At 56.1% G+C, this 24,474-nt stretch overlaps 2 protein-coding genes and 1 long non-coding RNA gene across 3 annotated transcripts; 2 read left to right on the forward strand and 1 right to left on the reverse strand.

Moving 5' to 3' along the window:
• Nucleotides 1-8,508: 8,508 nt before the first annotated feature.
• Nucleotides 8,509-9,277, forward strand: H1-1 (H1.1 linker histone, cluster member). Its single transcript, XM_039867329.1, has one exon. It carries the CDS (start codon nt 8,571-8,573, stop codon nt 9,213-9,215), a length of 645 nt encoding a protein of 214 aa, XP_039723263.1. The 5' UTR covers nt 8,509-8,570; the 3' UTR covers nt 9,216-9,277.
• Nucleotides 9,278-10,338: 1,061 nt separating this feature from the next.
• Nucleotides 10,339-15,163, forward strand: LOC120606200 (uncharacterized). Its single transcript, XR_005653839.1, has 2 exons — nt 10,339-12,338; nt 14,015-15,163. It is a non-coding gene; the product is annotated as an uncharacterized LOC120606200 (long non-coding RNA).
• TRIM38 (tripartite motif containing 38) lies at nt 14,053-21,376 on the reverse strand. The gene is made up of 7 exons (XM_039867315.1): nt 21,132-21,376; nt 19,381-19,800; nt 17,730-17,825; nt 15,971-16,201; nt 15,109-15,131; nt 14,907-15,019; nt 14,053-14,706 (listed from the first exon to the last, which is right to left on the reverse strand). The coding sequence occupies exons 2-7, from the start codon at nt 19,789-19,791 to the stop codon at nt 14,159-14,161; spliced, it is 1,422 nt and encodes a 473-aa protein (XP_039723249.1). The 5' UTR covers nt 19,792-19,800; nt 21,132-21,376; the 3' UTR covers nt 14,053-14,158.
• Between the last annotated feature and the right edge of the window lie 3,098 nt (nt 21,377-24,474).

Genomic DNA, 24,474 nt, shown 5'->3' on the forward strand with positions numbered 1-24,474 from the left:
CCTATAACCTCCCCACCTGTGACCCTGACTGCAAACTGACCTCTCTATTTACCCACCAGGCAGAAGTGGCCTTTAGGCCATCCGGGCTCACTCTGCCACCTGCGCCCTAAATCTTTCCCCTACCTGAGGACTTGCATTTGCCACTTAAACCCAGAGTGAAAACTCACCCCAGTTTACTGGGAACAGCTCCAGTCTACCTGCTCCGTCTTAGGATAGTTAATGGAGGCCCCTTCCACTATCAATATCTTATTTGATTGGACAATAAATTAGCTGGGCGTCCTACTGCAGCCATCATGATAGCCCAACTTAAAGTCTTAATTCTTTCCGCGGGCTCTTTCCCCATGTAAATACATCGTGGTCCCTCCTCACTGAATCCGCGTGCCTGCTGACGACCAGATCCTTCCCATCGCACTAAATCTCCCACGCTTGAGTAATCTGGAGTCCGGCTTCACGATTACGTAACTTCTGCTCCAGTCACTAACAAATGCCTTTGCCGTGGTTACCACTGACCTACTAATTGCCATTCTGAAATCATACTAAAATTGGATCTCCGCTCCATCTCACTGTTCATTGATCCTGCCTAATCGATGTCGTCAGGGGTTCGCGGCGCCTTCCTGGCCCACATCCTGTGTTCTCTCTGATTGTTCTGGGTCCCGTGACTCTTCCTGGTCCTCAGTGAACTACGGCTAGTGGTCCCTTCTCGTCACTTAGATCTTCCCTGAGTGCCAGCCCTTCGAGAGTGTCTTCTAAGGGGTGAGGTGTCCTCCACGCACCCGGGATGGAGCAGAACCTGCCACTCCCGAACATGCCACTTTGGCATGAGGCTTGTTCTCAGTTAAAGGCAGTCGTCATACAGCAGGTGGAAAAATGGGGCTCCGGCCTTACCCGAAAGCAGATAATTATCCCACGAGAAAGGTGCCATCCCTCTACCAGGAAGAGAGGAATGTTGTAACCAGAGATGTGGAATGGCAGCCGAGAAACACCCAGGCAGACCTCGTTCACCTTCCTTCGGTCTCCCCGTATATTTTAGCCACGACTTCACAGTTACTACTCCATTGCACCCAGTATGGAAGCACTTAGGCCCAGCCTTGTTTTGGGTCTTCACTGTTTTGTGACGACTCCCCTGCACGTGTAAAAAATTAAGTAAAATGTGGATGCTTTTCTCTGGTGATCTGTCTTATATCAGCTTCATTCTCGGGCCCGACTGGAGATCCTAAAAGGGTAGAGAAAAGTTTTGCCTCTCCTTCAAGTCCCATGAGCAATGTCATCGTGACCACGGGTCCCCGATGAGCCTCTACCTGCGTTCTTCCAGCCCCACTGCAGTCAGATCTGAGTGGCTCACGGGTGTCATTATTTCCTTACGAGGATGCCCGTATCATGTTGGAGTTCTAGCAAAGGCAGTCGCATGCTTTTCTCCTGTTAATCTGTCTTGTTGGGGCAGAAGAAATTTCTCTTCGTCCCCTCTGGGCTCTTTGGCTTGTCTACTAATTACGTTCACACAAGACAGATTAATAGAAGAAAAAGGATTTTAATTTGGTACACACAAGAACACCTTAAAATATGAGACCCAAAGGCAGGCAGGCACTTCAGACTTGTATGCCATCTTGAGCTAGGGAATGGGATGGGGCCTGGGACTCCAAAGAGGAGCTCGGTCTGCAGGAAGATGAGAAGAGCAGATATTCGGTAATCAGGTGTCTGCCCCGCCCTGCAGGTAGGTCATTCAGATCAATGTTATCTCTGCTTACAGATCTCTTTCTAGGCCAGACCCTCTATCTAAATCGCTTTAGCAGTTAAGGGAGAGGTAAAAGTTTTTCCTGATAGGCTGCCCCCTGAATGCCTTCAGCTCAAAATAATTCGCATGCCAAAGTGGCACATTTGGGGGTGGCCTATTCTGCTTCCCCTCAGTCTTATGTCCATGTGATTCTCAGGCCCAACCAAGAAGCTCGGAGAGTAGGTAAAATTTGACTCCTCTACAAAGACTACCTGGGCGTCAAGGTACTGTCTCACCACGGCCTCAGGAAGGGACCGAGGAACGCACTGTTTCCTGTCAGCGGCCCCTCCTCAGAAAAGAAGCATCGCATGGTCCTTGGGGGTAGGCTCCTGGCCTCGCACCTCAGCCGCACTGGTGTGGGCACAGACAAATTACTTGTATGTCTTAAATTGATGTAATACTAATTAATTTCTGTCCCTTAGGGTTGCTTTGAGCATTAGCTAACTGTACCTTAGAGCTGTCTCCTCTAAAAATCCCCCAATAAAAGAGCAGCACAGAAGTGGAACCCTCCACACCAGACTCTCCTCCGAAGGCCAAATGTCATGCAATGATCCGTGTTACCTGTTCCTAGGCTTTCCACCATAAAATGACTTTTTATCAAAGTTTGTCTTGCTTGGAACATTTTCATTACAGTGGTTGGTTTAATGAGCTTCTGTGGACCCAGTGGAAAGTGTGAGCTGGTCCCTGGAAAAGAGTGGGCAACCATTAAAAGGGCCTTTGATGGAGAAAAGATTAGGTTGATGGAAATGGGCGAATCAGCCTCCAAAGCTGCGGAGGATGCGGCCCTTGGTGAAGGCAAAGAACAGAAAACCGTGGAAACCTCACTGAGTCGCCGATCCTGGCAACGCGGCGTAGGAAGTTTTCCTCTTTTTGAAAACACGAAATTCTAATCAGGAGTGTCGCGCATGTACAGAAAAAACATCACCTCCTTTGTGTGCGTGTTAGGGATCTATCCATCCTGTGGATTCTTTCGGATCATTCCCACGCTAGAATTGAACGAGCCCAGATCCCAAGAAACAAGAATTGGCAAATATATAGTCAAGCGACCCAACCAGGCTTAGGGCTTGCAATCTGTGAGCGGCTGCTCTCCAGATGTGATGGGGATGTTATTCATCTGAGTGTTAGTGGCCTTGTCCATAAAAACAGTAAATACTTGTTGATGAGTGAGTTATTGTCAGCAAAATGAGGGCACCTGGTTTGTTGACATAAATTCCTATCGCCCAGGTCTTGTTATGGCGCGAACGATTCTGAGACCCACCGAGCCAATTGAGATTAATTATGAGCCTTTATTAGCCGGCGACTGACTCTCTGCCACGCAGGGCTAGAGATCAGCCCCGAGCTTTCAGAGGAGCTGATAAAGCTTAAGACCATATCCTGGTGGTCTCCTGAACAAGCAAAATTTAGATTACAGAAGTGGAAGTTGGCTGTTAGCATATCTTTGCCCGGAACAACACCCTTAATTAACAAGTAAATGGATCACAGAAGCAGACATTGGCCATCTTCATATCTTATACAATACACCTGCTAAACCACACACAAGCAAGTAGGACAACTTCTGGTATCTAAAGATATTTCTTCCCTGTAGCTGAGTTAGCTAGTTGGCTCACTTGAAAATTTTCCACCCTTAACAGTCTTGTGTGTTTAAAAACTAAATGTTTATGATACAGACAGGACTAAAGCACGTGGAAAGACTTTAAAACATTTCCAACATAACACCAGTATGTACAGGTGTTAATTTAAATCCAGCACACACATTTAAATCACGAAGGATAGCAGAGGGACAGAATGTACATTGCCAGGGGCTAATGCCCTGTCATGTAGGACACAGAGCGGAGAGGTGACTGTCCTTTCCTGGGACTGGTGCATGGAATTCAAGCAAGGCTGCCATAAACGCTAATGCTAGGCAAAGGGATTTCATGCAAGTGCCAGAAATAAAAGTGTGATCATTCCAGGACTTTCACATTATTTTAAAAACTATGGCTGAGCTAGTACACAGGGCATGAAGATGTAAATGTTTAAATTAAGAGATAATTTGTATTATTTTAAAAAAAAAACTAACCCAAGTAGACTCAAAGATCTAATTGTCTTTTTTATTAAGTGATTCATGAATTGGGCCACTGTGCATTTAGCAACTAGAAGAGCTTCTGAGGGGTTGTAGGAAATGGAAAGTTTCCATAGGAACCAGGGCGGGGCGAGGGAGCTGTTAACAAAAGGACAGAAAGGATGATTCTTAGGCCTGGATGTCTTCGCTTCGGGGCAAGAGAATGGGAAGGGTTTTATCATGCAGATCGCCTCTTTCCACAGGGTGGACAGGGCCCAGGTGACGAATTACTGATGCTTGATCAGAAAATTCCAGACTTGTCGATTAAGAATACGTTTCTGGGAGAGGTTGAAAATGCAATTAGATTAGGGACGGAGGCTCGGTGTGTAGCCCATGCTGTTAGCACCGCTGACATTTGGAACCTGTTTTTCTTTTTTTCCCCTCCTTAACATGCTCTTGATGTGCCAGTCACACCGTCCTGATTAGTGGATTAATGGATTAATTTAACAAAGGACCTCATCAGAAAATTTGAGATTACAAGTTTCAAAACTCAATTTACTTTTGAGATAGAGTCAGCAATATCTCCAAAGTCACGTACCAACATAAATGAACCAAATCATGTCCAGGTGGATACGTCACCACGAGAACAGCCAGAAAAAAAAGCGAAAACAAACAAACAAACAACAACAACAACAACAAAAAACCCTGCTCTTTTAAAAATACCGTTAATTAGTTGAGCAAGCCACAGACTCCGAGCCAGGTCCTAGGGCCCTCACTAACACGTGATCCATCTCCGGCGTGTCATTTTCAGAATGCTACATAAACGGAATACTACAATATGTAACCTTTGAGATTGGCCTGGTTTTCCCCACTAAGTATTATGCCCCTGAGCCAAGTTATTACATGTATCAATAGCCTTCCTTTTCTATTGCTGAGTTTGTGACCACTTCAGTGTGTGTATGGGGTGGGGGTGGGGGAGATACATCGTGGCCACTTTGTGGCTATTTCAAATAAAGCTGTTAAGAACTTCCAAGTTAAGGGGTTCTTTGTTTGCGCCTCCCCTACTCCCAGTTTTGGTTTGTTTTACCTGTAATTCCTGCCTTCCACTCGACGTGACATTTTTTGTAGACACAAAGGTGCTATGAAGACTGGAAGCTGGAGGACCGTTTCATTTGTCACACAGAAATCACGTAGTGCTGCCACTGTCACTGGCAAGTTCACTTCAAGGTTCAAAATCGCTGACTGAACTGTCCCTGGTGTTTCTGAATCTGACCTCTGACTTCTGTAGCTGCGGATTCGCTGCAGCAGAGTCTGCAGTAGAATAAGCTGCTGGGAAGGGCGGGCGGTGCGGGGACCTGGGTTTCCCTTCCTAGCAGAGCTCGTCATTAGTCGGAGTCTCCAGTGTTCACCAGTCCCTGGGCTGGGAGCTCCCGTCGCTGGCGTAGGCTGGAGCCGGCTGAACCCAGAGACCATGCAGTGCCCAGGGCGTCTCAGGACTCGGCCTTCGGTGGGGGAGAGTGGACAATGGATCTGGAGGATGTCCAGCAAACAAGAGATTATTTACTCTGATCTCTGCAAGGCCCGAGTTCTGCCTTCGTAACAATGACAAGTTTCTCACTCAGGGTGCAGATAGAATCTGCAGTGAGTTTCAGGTTCTTTGATGCAATGGGCTCTGACTTGCTGCATGCAGATTCAAGGCTTCCAGCAAAGGCCATTAATTGGTGCAGTCGGGGTCTGCCCAAGCGGGACCACTGACGGCACAGGGGCGCGCCGTGGGGATGAGACTGAGATAAGACCGTCTGAAGATGCAGCAGGGACTCTGCAGAGAGGGACATGCGCCCGCTGCCCAGAGAAGGATGGGGCTGTGCTTAGGGGGCACGCGGTGGAGAGTGGAGGGCGGTGGGCAAGCAGTGCCACTCCGCCTCTGCCCTGACATTGGTTAGGGGACAGATTACGGGCCTGTGCGCACGGCTCTTTCGAATGACACGGTAGGTGGCTCTGAAAAGAGCCTTTGGGTTTCAAGCGGCCAGGGGCGGAGCTCAGGCCCGCTCCCCGCGGATGCGGCGCGCCAGCTGGATGTCCTTGGGCATGATGGTGACGCTTGGCGTGAATGGCGCACGGAGTTTGGTGATCCTCAGGCAGCCCCTGGGTAGGCCTCGCACGCCGCTCCTGCAACTGCCATGACGGCCGAGCTCTGGAAGCGCAGGTCGGTCTTGCGAGTCCTGCTTGCCGATCTCGCGCACCAGGCGCTGGAAGGGGCAGCTGCGGATCAGCAGCTCCGTGGACTGCTGGTAGCGGCGGATCTCGCGCAGCGCCACCGTGCCGGGCCGGTAGCGGTGCGGCTTCTTGACGCCGCCGGTGGCCGGCGCGCTCTTGCGGGCCGCCTTGGTGGCCAGCTGCTTGCGCGGGGCCTTCCCGCCCGTGGACTTGCGCGCCGTCTGCTTAGTGCGAGCCATGACGAGAAACACCCACAATGAGGAATTGAAACAAACATGTCCCCCAGAAGCACTGCCGATATTTATAGAACGTGCGGTGTAGCGATTGGATGAGACGAATGTTTAACTATTACGCTCCAGACTCTGATTGGTGAGTCTTTAAACTTTCCAACAACCAGTTTCATTGATTACTACGTTCTATGCTCACTCTTCAAATTTTTTTTGTTCCCTTCTTAGCCCATCCGATTTCCGAAACTTCGATGCAATACTTTGAGCATTCTCTTTTCATGGAACTCGAGGCACTGACTTCATTGGTACTAGGGCTCTGCAATTCTGTGCGTCTCCTTAGTTCTTGGGGGAAAATGGGGGAAATATTGACCCCGCCCCCAAAGTTCCTTCTATTCTCATTACTTGCTCAACCCGATATCCGATGAGGTTTTGGAACCATTTATGAAAATGAGATCCCGTTGTGTTGCTTAAATTGACTGAGGAACTCTTGAAATCTGCAAGACATTGTCTCAAGCAGAGTAAAAGCACAGCAGCGTTTACAGAAATATTCTCTGTAATCAGGTGCCTTTTTGTTAAATGTCTATCACCTGTGTTCTACACTTGGAGATTTCTAAAACTATTACGTTTCCTAAAGCCTAGAGTACATTTCTCCAGATGCAAAAATCTGATTGTTAGTTTTTCCAGCACCGCGGCTGGATGCACAGCGCGTTAGCCCAATAACTGGATTCTGGGGCCCAAGGAGAGCAATTTACCATTCCCAAGAGTTCGTCTTACAGACATTAAACTTTTCTTCAAGCTTGAAAACTTCATAGTGGTTCTTTTGTAGTAAGGTGGGAGTGGAACAGATTCTACGTTTTGATTGGCTGAGCCCTATATCAAGTAGCCAGTAAGAAAACAGATCTAGAATCCTTCATTTGCATACTTAAAGGCTCTTTGGCCCGAAGGACACATAGGAGGCAGAAACCTAAATAAGCAACTTGTGAATACAAGGTTTGTATCTTGAGGCCTGCGTTTTGTTAACACCTTATTACCGTAAAAAAAGATTTACCTACGACTTTCCAAAAGCATTTACTTAAGAAAGCTTCTAGTCTTGGAAAATCCTATCTCTGTTATTACTGTTGAGTCTCCTTTAAACTAAGAAGCCTAGTCCTCTTCCAAAGTCTAAGAAATTATGTGATGCATTTTGAAAACAGACCCAAGAAAATGGGAGCTAGGGAAAAGTACCAGAGAATTTGGGTGAAATGCGTCTGGAACAGTGACAGTCAGGGCCGCCACTTCGTAACTAGTTCCTACATTGCTGTGGAAACCGGGAGCGCAGCTTCGTAGGCCAACGCGGACTTGTTTGAGAACCGCAGCCACGCGCACGAGAAGCAGAGGTCCCAGCTTGGTTCCCCCTCAGCCAGGGTGAGCGGAAGCATTTAATCTCTCGTCAGCGGTGTTAATGCTTTACGACCCCAAAGTAGATAAGGTTACCCCAAATGCCCCCTCTCACTTGCATACTGAAGGCAACCCGCACCCCGCACCGTGCCCTTCGGGGAACCGTGTAGTCACGCGCAGCTGCCTGAATTTAATGCCTCTGAGATGCCATAGGTCCTCAGCTTTGGAAACCCGCCGAATCCATCGCGGGTCATAAGCGCCAGCGGCTGTTTGTTGCACGTTTCAAGAATGAAAAGGCGGAAATTCGTAAAGTGCAGAAATGTGAGAATTACAGTTGTATGTTGTTTTCCGCCTGTGCAGCTCGATTGCTAACTATAGTGTTAGCGAGTTCTGGTGTTTTCTACGTTTCTCCTTTGACCGAGAGTCCTAGGACGAGTCGCTCTTCAGCGTCGCGGGGAAAGGCAAAGGTACAGATGAGAACCGGTCGCAAACCGTAGACGGGGCCTACACCCTCACGCTTTCCTCTGCTCAGCCCCTCGAGACTGTCCTTACACTTACTCCAGATCAGAAAGGAACGTGCCTGACACTGCTCGCTCTAGGGGAAGTTCAGGGTGAAAGTTCCCCGACTCTGCTTCATTTTCAGGCGGCCCCATCCCCCACCCCCAACCTTCGCGGCAAAAAGGCCCGCTACTTCCAGAGGCGTGGCCCCCGTGCGGGGGCGGGGCCGGCGCTGTGCAGGCGGCGGCGGAGGGGGCGGGCCTGGCGCCTCTCCGGGCCGCGCAGGAGCTGTCGCGCCGGGCGGCCGGCAGGGGGCGCAGGCGGCGGCGCGCACCAATCACAGCGCGGCCGCGCGCTATAAATTCGCGGCGCGCGGGCCGGCGGCGTCTTTCCGCCCGCGCCCTCCAAGCTGCTGTCATCGTCCGTGTCCGCGCCCAGCATGTCCGAGACCGCGCCGCCCGTGCCGGCCGCCTCCGCGGCCCCAGAGAAGCCAGCAGCCGCCAAGAAAGCGAAGAAGCCGGCGAAGGTCGCCAAGAAGAAGCCCGCGGGCCCCTCGGTGTCTGAGCTGCTCGTGCAGGCCGTGGCCGCCTCCAAGGAGCGCAGCGGTGTGTCGCTGGCCGCGCTCAAGAAGGCGCTGGCGGCCGCCGGCTACGACGTGGAGAAGAACAACAGCCGTATCAAGCTGGGCCTCAAGAGCCTGGTGAGCAAGGGCACCCTGGTGCAGACCAAGGGCACCGGCGCCTCGGGCTCCTTCAGGCTCAACAAGAAGGCGGCCCCCGGCGAGGCCAAGGCCAGCACCGCGAAGGCGGCGGCGAAACCCAAGGCAACGGGTCCTCCTAAGAAACCCAAGAAGGCCGCTGGCGCTGCTGCCAAGAAAGCTGTCAAGAGCCCCAAGAAGATCAAGAAGCCTGCAGTGGCCAAGAAACCTTCTAAGAGCTTCAAGAAGCCGAAGGCCGTGAAGCCCAAGAAAGTAGCCAAGAGCCCGGCCAAAGCCAAGTCCGTGAAGCCCAAAGCGGCCAAGGCTAAGGTGACCAAGCCAAAGACTGCTGCCAAGCCGAAGAAGGCAGCGCCCAAGAAGAAATAAAAGTCCCCGTTAGACCTCGCTGTCCCAATAACCCAACGGCTCTTTTAAGAGCCACCAACATACTTCCCAGAAAGGGTTGAGCACACACCTGGACGCTGAGGTGAGACCAGCCCCCACCAAGTGCACTGTTCTCCAGCAGGACAGGGATCTTAGTGTGAAACCTGCCACAGGTCACGGGTTAGCGAAGCGAGGTCGTTTGAAGTGCAAGGTGAGGGAGCCACGTCCTAGTCCTTCGTTCTTATGAGGCTTTTTAGGATTTAGAATCTATGGCTCCCATGCCCGGAACTAGCCATCCGTAGTGACCACTTGTAGCTGTGGTCCCACGTCCCCCCTCGTCTGCAGGTGGTAGTCTCTGGTCAAAGCGGGTCGGTATTGCTGAAACAATATTTTCCAAAACCAGGTGGCCCTGAGGCCTTTGGGGGGTAATTGGTGAAACCCACGGCTCCATGACCCCCGCGGATGTGGCAGGCTGGCTGTCCTTGGGCATGGTGGTGGCTCGCTGGTCTGGACGTGCACAGGTTGCTGTCCACCAGGTGGGCCTCACTGGCCTGCAGTGTCCTCACCCCACCCTCCTGCTTGCGTGGAGCCCGCCCCTGGGAGGCTTTGCTGCCTGTCCCCTAGTTTCCACCCACGATCAGGACAAAGGAGCTCGCGATGCAATGGAGTTTCAGAGCTAAAGCCCCAGAGCTCTTGCCCCGTGTCTGTTCATAGAAGCAACTGCTCGGATGGGGTAATATTTGAAATCCCTACTCTCTGCCCACCAGATTGTATGTCGTCAACCGCAAGAATTTCAACCCTGGCGGCACTACTCACATTAAATAGTTGGGGACACTTTCTCAGAACTGTTCCTTTAAGCTGTAGAGATTTTAATTCTGGGGTTCAGAGTTTAAGAACACCTTTTCTCATACCCCAGGGGGGAAAAAAGTATGAGCCAGGTTTCCACGTTTACTTAATGCAGCTCTATTAGTTGTAAAACTTTATTTTTACACATGTGCACATAAATTGTTTAAGAGTCAATGCTCTAATTTTTTTTAATGGCCTTTTCCCCATTGTTTTGTGAGGCTCCCTCCTTCGCATCCCCACGCCCGCTCCCGGGACCGGGAGGTACTGTTTCTGCCCTCCATGCGTCTACCCGCAGGTGTGCGTGAGTGTTTTGTTTTTCCGTTAGGGTCGTTATTATTAATTGCAAAATGGTGATGTTATACACGCTGCTCTGCCTGTTGCTTTTTGTCTTGACAAACCCTCATGAAAATCCTTTCAAGTCAAATCATCGTTTTAAAATGCCCTTCACGTAGAGCAGCATGACGCCTTCATCCATTCCTTACTGATAAGCACTGACGTGGTTTCCAGCTGTCGCTGCTGACTCTGGCGCGGTAACAGCGACCCAGCGCCGAGGTTGGGAGATTAGAGCATATTTTGCATTTTGGCTGGTGCTGACGCTGCCTGGAAATAGCTCTTCCTCTCCCATTCCAGCCGTCGAGCTTGTGGCCTTATTAATCTGTCGGCCTAAAGCGTGTAAAACTATTTCGTGTCGTCACTTTGATTGGTATGACCGCGGCCGCTAGCACATTCTTTAAGTGAACCGGCCGTTTGAATATGCTCTTTGGGTAATTTCCTCTGGTTCAGTAACACTGGCCAAAAAATTCAGTTAGTTGTTTTTCACCAGCCACGTCCAACCATCTGGGTATCGCTGCAGAAAAGGCAAAGGTTTATTTACGGTTCAGAAAGGTCATTAGACACAGGAGTTAGAAATACGGAAACAGGACACAAAGGTTGAAGTAATGGGGGACGGAGGCCTGCTGCAGGGAGGGGAGGCAGAGCTGGCAGGGGATAGCGGTACGCTCGGCAGCAGTCACTTTTCGACATCAGCAACATTTCGTTCCTCATTTTATGGCCATTTCCCCCTCACTTACTTTCAGCTTCTATTACTTCTCGTAAGGGATTATGAAGAGGGCACCCTCTGTCACCTCGTAGGAAGTTTCAGTGTCCCCGGCCTCACTTTTCCTTCATTGTCCCCTGCCAGAGAAAGTCGCCCTGAAACTCACGATGAGCGCCCCTATGCTCGCCCATCACCATCTTTACGGTCTAGCATTCTCTCCAGGCTCCTCCCATCTTTGCCACCGGAGGGCCACGTTGCCAAGGGGGAGGCTCCGTGAAACCTTTCTGCAGCCCCTGGAATAATGCCCAAATTGTCCCTTAAATACCTAAGCCGGACTGAAAGGAGAAGGCCGTTTCTGCAGGTGATCACCTGCTGCCCTCTCTGACCGCCGGTGCTCTGACAATCGACGCCCATTCTAAGTAGCCCGACTCCTGTGTCGGTCATCGGCCGGAACTCGGCTGCCCTCCCGTTACGCTGCGCGAGTAACCAAGAGTGAAGAATCACGAGCAGCCCTGACCTGCCGATGAGAGCAGGCCCTGCGGTTACCAGCGGTGGGATTCTGACAGGTGCCCGTGTCCCGTCTAGCCACATGTGAGTCCAGTCAGGGCCCAAAATAGAATTGTCTCGAATTTTCAGACTGAAGGAGGGAACTGGGGTGTCAATAGTCCTGCAGCTGGGAAGCCCTGTGCCTCCTTAAGGCTTCGCTCTGTGCTTGGGTGCTGAGCGGGCTGGGTGCTGGTCTCACTGGGCTCAGGCTTCTTCCTCCCCTCCTGACACTGATGACCAGAGAGAGGGCCAACTTAGTCCTCGAGGAACCACCGCTGCTCCCTTTGAAATGTGTGTGATAGTTGCGAGGTATCGCTTGTCAGTCACGTCATTACGGTCTACACCCAGAGCACCGGACCCACCCGCAGCAGTGGGGGCGGCTCCTTCCTCTGGGCCATGGGTTTATGTTTCCTCTAGATTTGCTGCTAACCTAACAGTTTAGAGGGGAACCTGTCTCGGGGGACAGGACCCTCTCTGCGTGCAGGACGAATCACAGCCCCCTGTGCACCCTCGGGACATGCCGCCGCTGCTCCATCCTCTCGTGCCTCCAGCCAGGTCCCTTCACTCAGCACCCCCTCCTTCAGCCCACGATTCTCTCCCGTCCCGTCTCATCCCATCTCCTCTGCTGCGTCCGAGGCTCCCCGCTGCTCCAACGCACCTGGAGCTTTCTCTAGGACATGCCAAGAACGCTTCAAAAGGTGAAACTCGGGAGATTTGCGGCTGATTGGAGCCTTCCTAGAGGCAACAAGCCGACCCCTCTTGACGAGTTAAATGGGTGACAGCACAGTGTAAGCGTGCAGGGCTTCAAGGGGAAGTGTTCGCCTAGCCCAAGCAGACCGGGGATTGTGGGCTGAAGCTGTTCTACGTGCTCCCGGGGTGCCTAGCACAGGGAGGCCGGCCACGCTGCCCTCGCTCTCGCGTTTGGTCCCATCTCTCCAGGTGGCCGTTGTACAATCTTAGAACCTCGGGCGTGTGCCTGTCACGCTCCTTAAAGGGGCTGCCTCCTATCCCCTGGTTCAGCAAATAAGAAAATGACACAATACAGTGACTCACGCCAGGTGCCCAGTGAGTTAATGGCAGCTACTAAAAACAGAATCACTTCAACATGTGACGTGTTTATGAAGGTCACGTTAAGTATAACTTATTAGCACTGCTTGTTTTGTTTGTATAATAGCCTCTCAGCAGAACAATGTTTGCATCTTTAAGTATGTATCACACATTTGCGAAGCTGGCATATATAAGAGAGACTGCCCACCCGTCCCTGATTTGTCCACTTCTATGCAAATGAGGGCTCCAAATCCTCACAGTTTGGTCCAAATAGCACCAGCCTGATTCATCAAAAGGAGTTGCTCTGGTTGGTTGGTTGGTTGGTTGGTTGGTTGGCTGGCTGAAGATGTAAATGTCTAGTTGGGTGAGTCCAGGCAAGGCCTTGGCCACAAACCAAAATAGAACTGTCTCGAATTTTCAGATTGAAGGAGGGAACTGGGGCAGGTTTTCAGCCCATTGGTTAATTTAGGGGCCCGGGAACTCCTCAATAAAGGCGGCCCGAAGGCAGAAGCACAGTGCAGGAGGCAGGCAGCTCAGAGCAGCTTCTCCCTGACGTGCAGAGCGCAACAGAGTCCCGTTTGACAATGCCTACTAGGCTGTTTATAAATCTGAGCTCGATCCGCCTCCAGGAGTCTTACGGGCAAGATCATCCTCAGGGGTGACAGAACTAAGCACCATCCTAGGTATCGTGAACCTTGAGAAGAAATACAACTCCCAAGAAGGATTCCTCTTACTTAACTGGGCTCAAATTCATAACCAACAATCGAATGGCCATTGCTGGCCAAGACCTCTTATTCACTCTGCATTTCAGAAGAAGGTCCCAGGCTGACCAGTCAGCTTCCTGCACGGCTTCTGCCGGCTGAGCTCACTCTTATAAAGGAGTTCCTGGAATTGTAATTTGACCAATGGGCTGAAGTCTGCCTCATCCAATTAGAGCTCTAGCCACATCTGCTTCTTTACCAACCAATCAGAGCTGCTTCATACTGACCAATCATATTGACCATTCAGGACAGTGGTATTGGGACCAATCCAACTGTGCCAATTTGGATTCCTCATTTGCATAAAGATGGACCGGTCGGGTACCAGGGCCAACACTTTATCTGTGTAAAGTGGGCTTCCCTTTCGTCTTTGTCCAGCTTGTGCCTTCACTTCTGCATAAAGTTGGGGTCTCTCAGTCATCCAGTGGGTCAAATCACGTCAAACTGGGAGGACCCACGTCCCCTGACCTCTGGGCCACCCTGCTGGGACTCGGCCATTACAGCACTGAACCCACTAAAAGGGGGTGGAGGGACCCGAGTGATCACAGCTCGATCTCGCTTTTGTCCAGCTCGGAGCGACCACCCGCAGTGTTCCAGTCCTCACAGCCATGGTTCGACGTGCGTTTATTAAGGATCCACCACAAGCCCGGCGCTGGTCTCGCCACGGGAGAGCAGCGGCGGAGAAAACCACCCACATTCCGCCTTAACGGCATTTACACGGTTTCCTGCTTGTCAGTGACCACGTCTGGGGGAGGCAGGAACAGAGGAGAATACTGATGGACCTGGAAGTAGGGGCGCAGCGTGTCGGAGAAGGTGGCCTTGGGGAAGGTGAAGATGTGGGAGGCCGTGGCTGTGTTGTAAAAGGACACCAGCCCGGCCTCGCAGTCCAGGAAGACCCCCACGGCCAGGGGCTGCTCCGCCAGCGGGAGCGACGTGACGGGGCACGTCAGCGCCACGTAGCCAGCCCTGGCGCACAGCCTGATGGCCCAGAACCCGGACCGGGGCTGCGGCTCCGTGTTAGTGTGCCTCTGCACGCTGTCGAAGCAGATCCCTAAATCCCACGCGGTTCCTTCGCCCACGTCCACTTCGAAGTAGTATCGTCCTGAGTGGAAGCCCTCGCGGCCCAGGACACAGGGGGAGGTGGCGAATCTCTTGGGAGAAGCGTCCAGGTTCTCCTGGGGGTACCCCCGAGTCACCTGTCTCTGATCCTCGGACAGAATGAGTTCACGATGGGCTGTATCTGGATCCAGAGTCACGCTGACTGAAGGGGGAAAAAAAGGCCTTTTTTTTTTTTGGTCCCCAAGAGCAGTTCGTTTGAAATGACACCAGCCTGCACTGATTCCGACCCTGTGCGAGCCTGGGTTTGTGACTCATGAAGCAGAAACCGGCCCGTCTGCCCAACGGAAAGGCAGGGAGGCGGGTCATCGGCCCGCACTTCGTGCCCGAGACTCCCTCCCGTACCTTGGTGGCGCCTCAGCAGCCCTCTGACGTCCAGGTAAAGCTGGGAGACGTCGCACGCAGTCTGAACCTCCGAGGGGGGGTCCTCCGGTGGTTCCAGCTTCACAGCCCAAATCCTGGAAGGAGCAGAGACCCGAGGCTTCTCCGTGGCGCGTCCGTCGCTCTGGGCCCCGTGCCCTCCCCTCCTGCGTCCTCACACACTCACCTCCTCAAAGTGTCCTCCACGTCCTACAGAGAGAGACAAAGGTGAGTGTGGGAACGTGAGCCCCCGCGGGGCTGCACACGTGCATCTGGCCCCCAGAAACACTCCTCTCGGGGTGAAAGAGCCCCCGGCCAGAGGTACCGGCGGATGCAGCCCGACGGGATGACTCCTGGCCAGGCGCCCTGGGCCGCGGCCATGGCAGGCGTCCACCCTCCTCCCAGGCTGCGGGAACTTCGCCCGCGCTCCCTCTGGCAAGACGTGCTGTCAAGGACCTAACTGCCTTTGGGGATCGCCAACACGGGGCTCTGGGTGGATCCGCACAGCCCCGGGGGCCAGGCGCCAAGGCCACAGGCAGCGGCGTCACAGGGTGGGGAGCAGCCGCGTGCACTCCCGGCCTGTGGTGCAGCCCCTGCTCGGTTCGCGGGAACTGGGGTGTCATGGTCCAGGGGCGGGCACCGGCCCCGCCGGCCTCAGGGTGGCTGGGAGGCTCCACAATCACTCCGGGCAGGGAGGTCGCCGCTCCCCCCACCCCACCCAGCAGTGTCCTGGGAGCCTCAGGCTCTGTGCGCAGGGGACAGGCAGCTGCTGTCAAAGGTGGTCCTCGTTCCCTCTGGCCAAGGAGCCCACCCAGAGGGCTGTATCTGACGCACACGAAGGCACCCGCGGAGCCCGGGGAGCGGCCTTGCAGATGCCGACCCGGAGCGACGAGAAGCAGCACTGAGCCTGGCCACACTGAGCCTGGCCACACTGTGCCTGGCCACACTGAGCCTGGCCACACTGAGCCTGGCCGCCGGGATGCGCCGGCTTCCCAGGCAGGCGGCTCCCTCGCCCACCCCTCCGGGGCGCAGCCCTCCCGCCCCCTCACCTTCAGCATCTTCTGGGCCGAGGCCGCGCACCTGCGCTCCAGCTCCAGGATGCAGGTCTCGAGCTCGTGGCTCTTCTGGCCCAGACTGGCCGCACTGTCCCGCAGCTTCCGCAGAACCTGCTCATTTTCCTTCTCCAGTCTCCACAGGTAACATTTCTCCTCCTCCCGCAGGAAGCTCTGCATGTTCTTGAAGTCAGACTGGATTTTCTGTCTCCGATTCTTCATCTTCTCCTGGAGTCGAGAAAGGATGCTCAACAGGTGGGAACAACCCAGCGTCCACCTATGCACGAATGACAGGGTGGCTGTGTGGACGCGAGCGCCCTGCAGCCTTACCCAGGAAGGAACCCTGACACGTGCCATGGCATGGAGGGACCCTGGAGATGCGACGCTAAGTCAAGCGAGCCAGAAACGAGGGGGCAACTGCCGCATCGTGCCACCTACGCGAGGGGCCCGGAGTGGTCACGTCGGAGACGCAAAGCAGAAGCTGTTTACCAGGAGCTGGGAGGCGGAACGGCGAGTCCGTGTTGAATGGGGACAGAGTTTCATTTGGGGGTGAAGGAAAGTCCCGGAGGTGGGTGGAGGTGACAACTGCACAACAGTCTAACAGTCCTTAAAAATGGCACACTTAACAATGGCTGAAAAGGCAAATTTTGCGTTATGGATATTTTAACGCACACGCGCCTGCCCAGGAAGTGTGCGTGACTGCCCTGGTGTCACGTGAGCCATGAGCTGGAAGGGTGTCCCCAGTCCCCTGCGGCAGGTGTGACTCGGAGGCAGCGCTCGGGCGTGGGAGGCCTTGTCCTGATTCCCTACCGCCCCGATTAAGTTCCTTCTATTTCTCCCAAGGTGTGGGGGCGACGAGGGGCAGGAGCACGAGGTAATTTAATCGCGGCACTGGCGCCAAGGTCCGACACTATCGGTTACAGAGACAGCCTGAGTTCTTGTCGGGGCTGTAAGGTTTGTCTGAGCCTGGGGAATTTCTTGAGCACAAGCTGGTAATGACCCTCACGCCAGGACTGGACTTTAGGCCGGCAGGCCATCGGAGGGTCTGTAAGTCTCAGCGGAGGAAGTCCAGGTGGCAGAGGAAGTAGCTGTCCCTGGCCCAGGACCCCTTAGTCACCTCTGTGTGTAAGACTGACCACAACCAAATGGAACATGTTGGGGGACTCAGCTTTCATTTTGGGGGATACAGGACTGCCGTTTCCACTGGCGCTTTCTCAATTCATGCGCGGGGGTCGGGTACCGGGGTCACTGCCAGCATCTCCATATGCATTAGTTATAACCAAGAGCCTCTCCATGCCAGGACCGCGGGAAGGAGGGGTGCCCCGAGACTTCAGAGGCAGGGAAGAGGTGCGAAGGGACCTCCGAGCGAGGCGCAGTGGCTCACTGGCCGCCCAGCGAGACTGGACTGAAAGCTGATGGGCCCCACAAAGTCCTCTGTGAAGGAGAGCACCCGAGGGAGACAGGCTCAGAGCCTGGGGCGCGGTTGCGAGGCCGTATGACCCCCCACCTCTCCCGACTGCGGCCCCCGAGAACCCTGGCTGGTTACTAGTGGGGGTGGGGGCAGGGGCAGGAGGGACGTGCTCAAAGGCGCAGACAACCGTGCACCCAAAAGCGAGGGGCGGCTTCTTCTCGGGGTGTCGCCCAGCACCTGTCGGGGAGAGGAAGCCATCGCCGCGCTCTGCCCGAGCACCCCCCACGTCTAAGCGCTAAGACTAGGACGGAAAACAGCCCGAGGTCGGCAAAGCCCGGCTCTTACTTTCCATTCGGTTATCTGCTGTGCCGTGACCGCCGTGTGACTCGTACACTGCTCCTCCAGGTGCCTCAGGTTGGCCATTGCTTCCTGAAGCTTTTCCTGGAAGAAGGTCGGGTGAATAGGGGCGATTAAACTTGGCAGCTCTTCATGAGGCACTTGGGGAGAATCCTAACCCCCCGAGACTGTTAGAACTCGGCCAGGAGGCCTGCCGAGGGCGCTGTGTGTGGGGACGAGCGCGGCCCCTCCGTAATCCCGAGCCGTCGGCAGGATGTTGGCCGTCGCCTCTGCGCTGTGCAAGGGGCGGGGTCGAGGAACTTGCCAGTGAGGCGGCACGTGGGCCTCACCGCCCACCCGGAGCCTCCGGGGACACGTCGGCCTCACCGCCCACCCAGAGCCTCCGGGGACACACGGCCACAGAACGCGGTAAGAGGCGAGTAAGAGAAAGTTTGATAAAAGCGCGCAGCTCAGCGGACTCGGGCCGGAGGTCGTGTGTGTGCGGTGAGTCGGGGGCGACGTGGGAAACAGCGGAGGCGGGGAGCACCGACACCCGAAGAACAGCCCCGTGCAGCCGGTTCGCGACTTAGAACCCGTGCCCAGTTTTTAGGTCGTTTTTCAGAATAGTTTCTCACATTTTCACGGAAAGCAGTTTTAAGCTGAACCAAACTCCTAGTTGTGGTCAAAGTGACCAGAATCAGCTCCCGTGCCCTGGGAAGCGCACACGGACTCTCGTTGCGTCCCCAGTGCCCTCCGCAAAGGGCCGCGACGTGGCTGCTGTGTCCCTAGTGACCGTGCTTCGAGCCGGCGGCAGCCTCCCGGGCATGCGTGTCGGGGAGGGAGGGGGCTGCCATTCTCCCCGTGTACAGACGGGGAGACCAAGGCACGAAGACATCGAGGAATTCGCTCAGGGTCACCCATCTGGGAAGTGGCAGAACTGAGATCTCAAACCCAGCAGACCTGGGGCCGAGGCCCCTAACCGTCAACTCTTCCTACTACCGGATGTGAAAGTAATTCCGCTGGGAGTGACCCCGTTACAATAATTAGCTGCCCCGTGAAGTGTGAGGACGTGGGGGACAAGGAGGCCCCCTGGGGACAAGGCCCACCCTAGGGACGCTACCCTCGAATCCAGGCAGGGCCCAGAGCGGGAGCCAGCCAGGCAGCAGGACTGTCCACGCCTCATGCCCCGGGGTCTGCCCCCAGGACGGCCTGACCCTCCCCTTCCCGCATCTGGCTCAGACCCGCCCGTCCCCAGCCTTACTGGAAACATGTGGGTTTCACTCCCCAGAGCTTCTGTTCCTCAGTCACCACCAAACACTCTTTTCAGAGTCGGTCTGATTCTTACTCTGTGCACCCAAGTCCCTCGTGGCCGGCACCACACCAGGTCGCGCTTAGACCGAGCCGACACCCACCAGGTTCTGAGTGACCGCTGCCTTTCCACACACCAGGCCGGTCACCGCAAGCTGGCTGCGCTCCCCACCCCGTGGTCCCCCTGTGGGGAACGCCCCCCACTTCCCCCTCCACTCTATTCACGGTCCATTTCTACATGTCCTTCAGGAGCCACGACCCCACCCCCCAGGCGGGACCCGTGCTTCAGGACGCCCCCTCGGCCTTTCGGCTGCCTGCTCCCGGGGCGCGGCCCACGCAGCGCACCCCTCACCCGGTAGCCCTGGCTCGCATCCTCCACGAGCGCCGTGCTGTGGCCCCTGTGCCGTGCCACCCGCTCACAGAGCCAGCAGATGAGCTGGCCATCGTCCTCGCAGAAGAGCTGCAGCTGCTCCCCGTGCTCCCTGCACCACGCCTCCTGGTCCAGCTCCTTGACGGCATCGATCAGGCTCCCCAGCTGCTTGTTGGGCCGGAGGCTGGCCCTGCGGAACGGGGCCCGGCACTGCGGGCAGGAGAACTTGGCCAGCTGGGGCTGCGTGTAGCACAGGTTGTCGAGGAAGCCCACCAGGCACAAGTGGCAGTAGCTGTGTCCGCAGCTGATGCTCACTGGCTCGGCCATCAGATTCAGGCAGATGGAGCACGTGGCCTCCTCCCTCATCTTCTTGGCCGTGCTGGCCGAGGCCATGGCTTCTCCCTGGAGACCAGAAATGGATTGGAACTTAGAACATGCATTAAGTGTAGCCGTGCCGTGAAATGTGGCGGTGACCGTCACACATGGCCACTAAAATTTACGAAAATACCAGAATTTAAAATTCAGTTTCTCGGTTGCACTAATCGCATCTCAACTGCTGCATAGCCGCAGGTGGCTGGTGGCCGCATGATGGCCCACACAGAACACTCCATTGCCGAAGAAAGTTTTCTTGGACCAAGCGCTGAGAGAGACAGACGGAGAGAGCCAGACAGGCAGAGACAGAGAAACAGAGATAGACAGAAACAGAGAGATGGAGATAGAGAGACAGACAGAAACAGACAGACAGATGGACGGAGAGGGGACTCAGGGCCTGAGGATGCCCTCAGGAATGCTTAGTTTCTGAATTACTTCTTTGCAGCTGGAGGTGACACCTCGCTGACTGGCGGTTTAGGAAGGGTTCCAGGGGACGAATGCGTTGGAGTCTTTGAACCCCCACCCCAGTTCTCTGCCCCCACTCGGCTTTATAAAGTCAGTGGAGACCCAGCCCCCCGGAGAGCTAGTAACCAGTCTGTCCGTGCGACCCTCCCTGACCCGAGAGAGAACTGGACAGAGAGCTGGGAAGAGAGGTTGGTCCTGGAGGAAGGAGGGGTGACAGTCTCTGCTTCAGGCCAGGCCTGTCTCTCCGGAGGAATTCAAGGCAACGGGAACGTTTGGGCGCGTGGGACACAGCCCAGGATGTGGGGGAAACGGAAGCGGCGGGGAAGGCGGGACCCCAGTGTGCGCCGGTGAGGACCCGGCCACCGGGCAGCGGAGGAGGGGCCGGGGCAAAGGGATCTGCCCGGGTAAAGGGGGTGGAGCGTGAACCCCGGAGCCGGTGGGGGGGACGAGGGGCAGGTGGAGCCCGAACCCCGGAGCCGTGGGGAGCGGGTGGAGCGCGTACCCCGGAGCTGGGGTGGGGTGCGGGGCGGGTGGAGCGCGGAGCCGAGGTGGGGGAGGCGGGGGAGCGAACCCCGGAACCGTGGGGGGAGCGGGTGGAGCGCGTACCCCGGAGCCGGGGGGGCGTGGAGCGCGAACCCGGAGCCGGGGGGGGGTGGGGCGGGTGGGGCGCGAACCCCGGGAGGGGGAGCGGGTGGAGCGCGAACCCCGTAACCGAGGCGGGCGCGGCGCGTGGAGCGCGAACCCCGGAGCCCGGAACCGGCGGCGGAGAGGCGGCCCCGGCCCGCAGCGCGCCCTCGGCCGGTGGCGCCCGCGCCCCCCGGCTCCTCTCCGGCGAGGTGCCGCCCCGGAGGCGCCCCCAGCCCCGGCCCGGGAGCCGGTCGCCGGCCTCCGCTCACCTCACGTCCCGCGGCTCCTGAGGTGCTTCCGCCCAGGTCCGGCGAAAGCGAAAGTGACGGAGTGAGCGCCGCCCCCCGCGCCGCGGGTTTCAGGGGCCCGGAGCGCCGCCCCCCGCGCCGCCCGCACCTGCCGCCGCGTCCAGCGCCCCCCGACCCCGCCCGCGGCGCCGCGGTCCCCGAGCACGAGCCGGGTCTGCGCGACGAGGCGACAGCGACGAGGCGACCGGACAGAGAGGCGAAAGCGCCGCGGGGCCAGGGCCGGGGCCAGGGCGGGGGACAAGGACGGGGTCAGGGACCGCCGGGGCGGGACCGTCCTGGGCGGCGCCGATGCCCGGGCGGGTGGGGGCGGGGGCGGGGCGGGGCCGGGGCTGGTGGCGGTGGCGGGGACAGTGGCGGGGGCAGTGGCGGTGTCGCCCCCGGGCGGACGCGCGGGCGGGAAACGCTCTTCCGTCTTCCGCGGCGCGAGGCGCGGACTGAGGCGCCGCCCAGCGCTCGGGTGACCCGCCGGGGTCCCCAGCCCGCCGAGCCCGGCCGGCCTGAGATCTTTCTGTTTTCGCCACTAACCCTCTTGGGATCCGTCAGCCTCCGCGGCCAACGGTTTTGTTTTGTTTGTTTGTTGTTTTCTGCTATTTTCTGGTCCTTATTTCTCCACAGCTGCTGTGGAGGGGGTGGTGAGAAAGGGAGCGGTGACAGTCGTAGGACTTATCGGCGTCACAGAAATTGCTCCAGCTGGTCTCCCATTCTCCTGGGTCTCATTGTCCTCCTCTGTGTCTGCAGGATTCCAGTACTTGTCACTAGAGCCAGCAACACTCGGGGCGGCACACGGAGCCGCTGATGGCCCAGATGAGAGGCAGGAGCCTGGCAAGACCCCAGGGCCATCCCCCCGCGTCCTGTGGGGACGGGCTGAAGTGTCACAGCTCCAGGCTCTCCTGTTCAAAATACGAGCGAGAAGACTGTCACTGCCCCCTTAGAGTTATTATTTAATGGGGAAAAACAGACCACCACGTCCGAGTAAGACCTCGCCACCCGGGTAGCCTCGGGTGCACGGCACACGGTGGCCACAGGAATCAACGCGTGCAGCGGTCCCGGGGAGCCGGCCGGCCGGAGGACACCGGCGGAAGTTACACTTGGACTCTGATTGCTGCCTGGGACCAACTCTGGGCCCCAGACCCGGCCGGCTGCTGACCCTGATGGCCATGTGGCTATCTGTGCACGGACGGAGCCTGGGGGACTTCCGCCCCGTGGAGCAGGGTCCCACCCCAAACAGGAGTCCCGTCCACCAGCACTGCACTGTCCCCGATGCTCGCAGAGCCTTCCGCCACCGTGCCACCGGCGAGTCCCGTGGCCGCAGACCCGCACACGGCACTCCTGAGCCAGCTGGCAAGCGGACCGAAGAGGAAGCCCCTGAGTCCTCAACCCGATGACGACCCCTCACAGGTCCCACGACTTCCGCCGTTGCAGCTGTGACTCTGGACCCAGGCGCAGCTCGTCCCAAATTTGTGCTGTGAAGTTCACGAAAAAGAAGCGAGCGAAGGCCGAGAAGGAACAGAACAGCCACGGTGATTGCGACAGGCTCTGTGGCGAGGCCACCGCGCCCCGCCCTGCTTCCTGCCGCGTGGAGGAGCCGCATGGAGGAGCTGCGGTTCCGCAGAGCGAGGTCCCGGAAGGGGAGCGGGTGGCAGCCAGCCTTCGGGGACGGCTCCCCAAGGTGGGAGGTGTAAGAAACGCCTGCGGTTCAGAATTGTCCTAGCAGGATGTCTGGTGCTTGGAGCCACAAGGACATCAGAAGCAGACGTGGACTTGCACACACCCGACCAATTCTGAGACTTCTTGCTCTAGGGACTAGAAAAAGATACTTTAGAGGATAAGGAAAAGGTACTTGAGAAGAAATAGCTGAGAACACGGGGGTGGCCTTGAGGCTGGATCTGGGAGGTGGCTGTAGCTTGTATCGACTCACCTGATAGTGACTATTCATAAATTACAAAGCCAGCATTGTAAGAAACAAAATGAAAGGCCATGGAGACGGGGGCGGGGGATGCCAGCATGGCCACGCCTCCTCTCCCTCATCCAAGCCAATAACACATTTCCGGTCTCCGACTCCTCTTCCAAAACGTCTCCGCGACAGGAGGTACCAGGATACGCTGCGCCGGGGGTCCGGGCCGGAGTGGGAATGGGTCACTCTAACCGGCGAGGCCGGGACGCAGGAAACTGGAGACCCAGACCGCGTGGGCCCCCGGGGTCTCCTTAAAAAAGACGCGTGTGCGTAGGCGTATGTTTATGATAGAGAAACGCGGGGAACAAATCGCACGCTGACGATAGCACGTTAAACACACTCCGATTCGTCTGCACGATCTGTGAGGCCGCTGCGGAACGGGAGACGCGCAGATGCCGGCACCCAGACCCGCTCCAACGTGAGGCGGGCGGCGAAACGGTGAAGAGGAGGTCACAGGACGGCACGGGGACCGTGATCCTGCCTTTTCTTTAAAAGGTGCATGGTGTTATGAGTGTGAATATTTGGTGACACAGCAGAGCAAATTGTCACTGATTATGCCTGGGCGACTGTCTCGGCGATGGCTCCTTCCTCCTGCATGGCTCCCGTCCCGCGCTTATCCCTAGGGGCTTCGTGTTTACTCCGGCAGGCGCAGGGACCTCCTCCCCACCCGGCTTCCTGCTGCGCCCCCCTCGTCACGTCGTGGGTCCCTTCGGCATGCAACGAAACCCCATCCCACACGCACATCTCGCTTCCAACGCCAGACACGTTTTCAGAAACTGAAGTCACAGCCGCTGCGTGTGATCGGCGCTTCGTTCAGACAGAAAAGGTCATTGGTTCGTGGGCAGAAGGCGCGGACAGACGGCCTGCTCCCATTACCGCCCGGAAAGCAGCCTCCGCGAGGATGTCGGCCCCCGGACACAGTCCACGTAAGGGACGGCCACCTAGATTCAGCAGTAGGTCTGGAATGAAAAATGTAAAAATCACTGAAGAAGGAGACCATGTTCCCTTTGATGACAGCATATCATTGTAATCGTTCTACTTGATTAGCACGTTGTTATGAATCCCTTCCTGCACCTCATCGATCAGTTTAACTCTGCCACAGGTGTGCGGACGAGGGAAAAACGTAGCGTTGAGTCCTACCCGCGGTTTTGGGTGTCAATGGGCGTCTTGGAACGTGTCCCCTACGAACAATGGGGATGACTGTTGTTTTTCTCAGCTCTAAAATTTCCATTTATTTCTTCTTTGTATCTTCTGTCTTTTTGCTAGACTTTCTATCTTTTCATTCATTTCGAGAGTGTTTGCAAATGTTTCTCGGAGCATTTTTTTCAGTAGCTACTTTCAGTCTTGTCC

The sequence above is a fragment of the Pteropus medius genome, unplaced genomic scaffold (assembly GCF_902729225.1).
Source record: "Pteropus medius unplaced genomic scaffold, Ma_sr-lr_union100, whole genome shotgun sequence".
Classification (NCBI taxonomy): Eukaryota; Metazoa; Chordata; class Mammalia; order Chiroptera; family Pteropodidae; genus Pteropus; species Pteropus medius.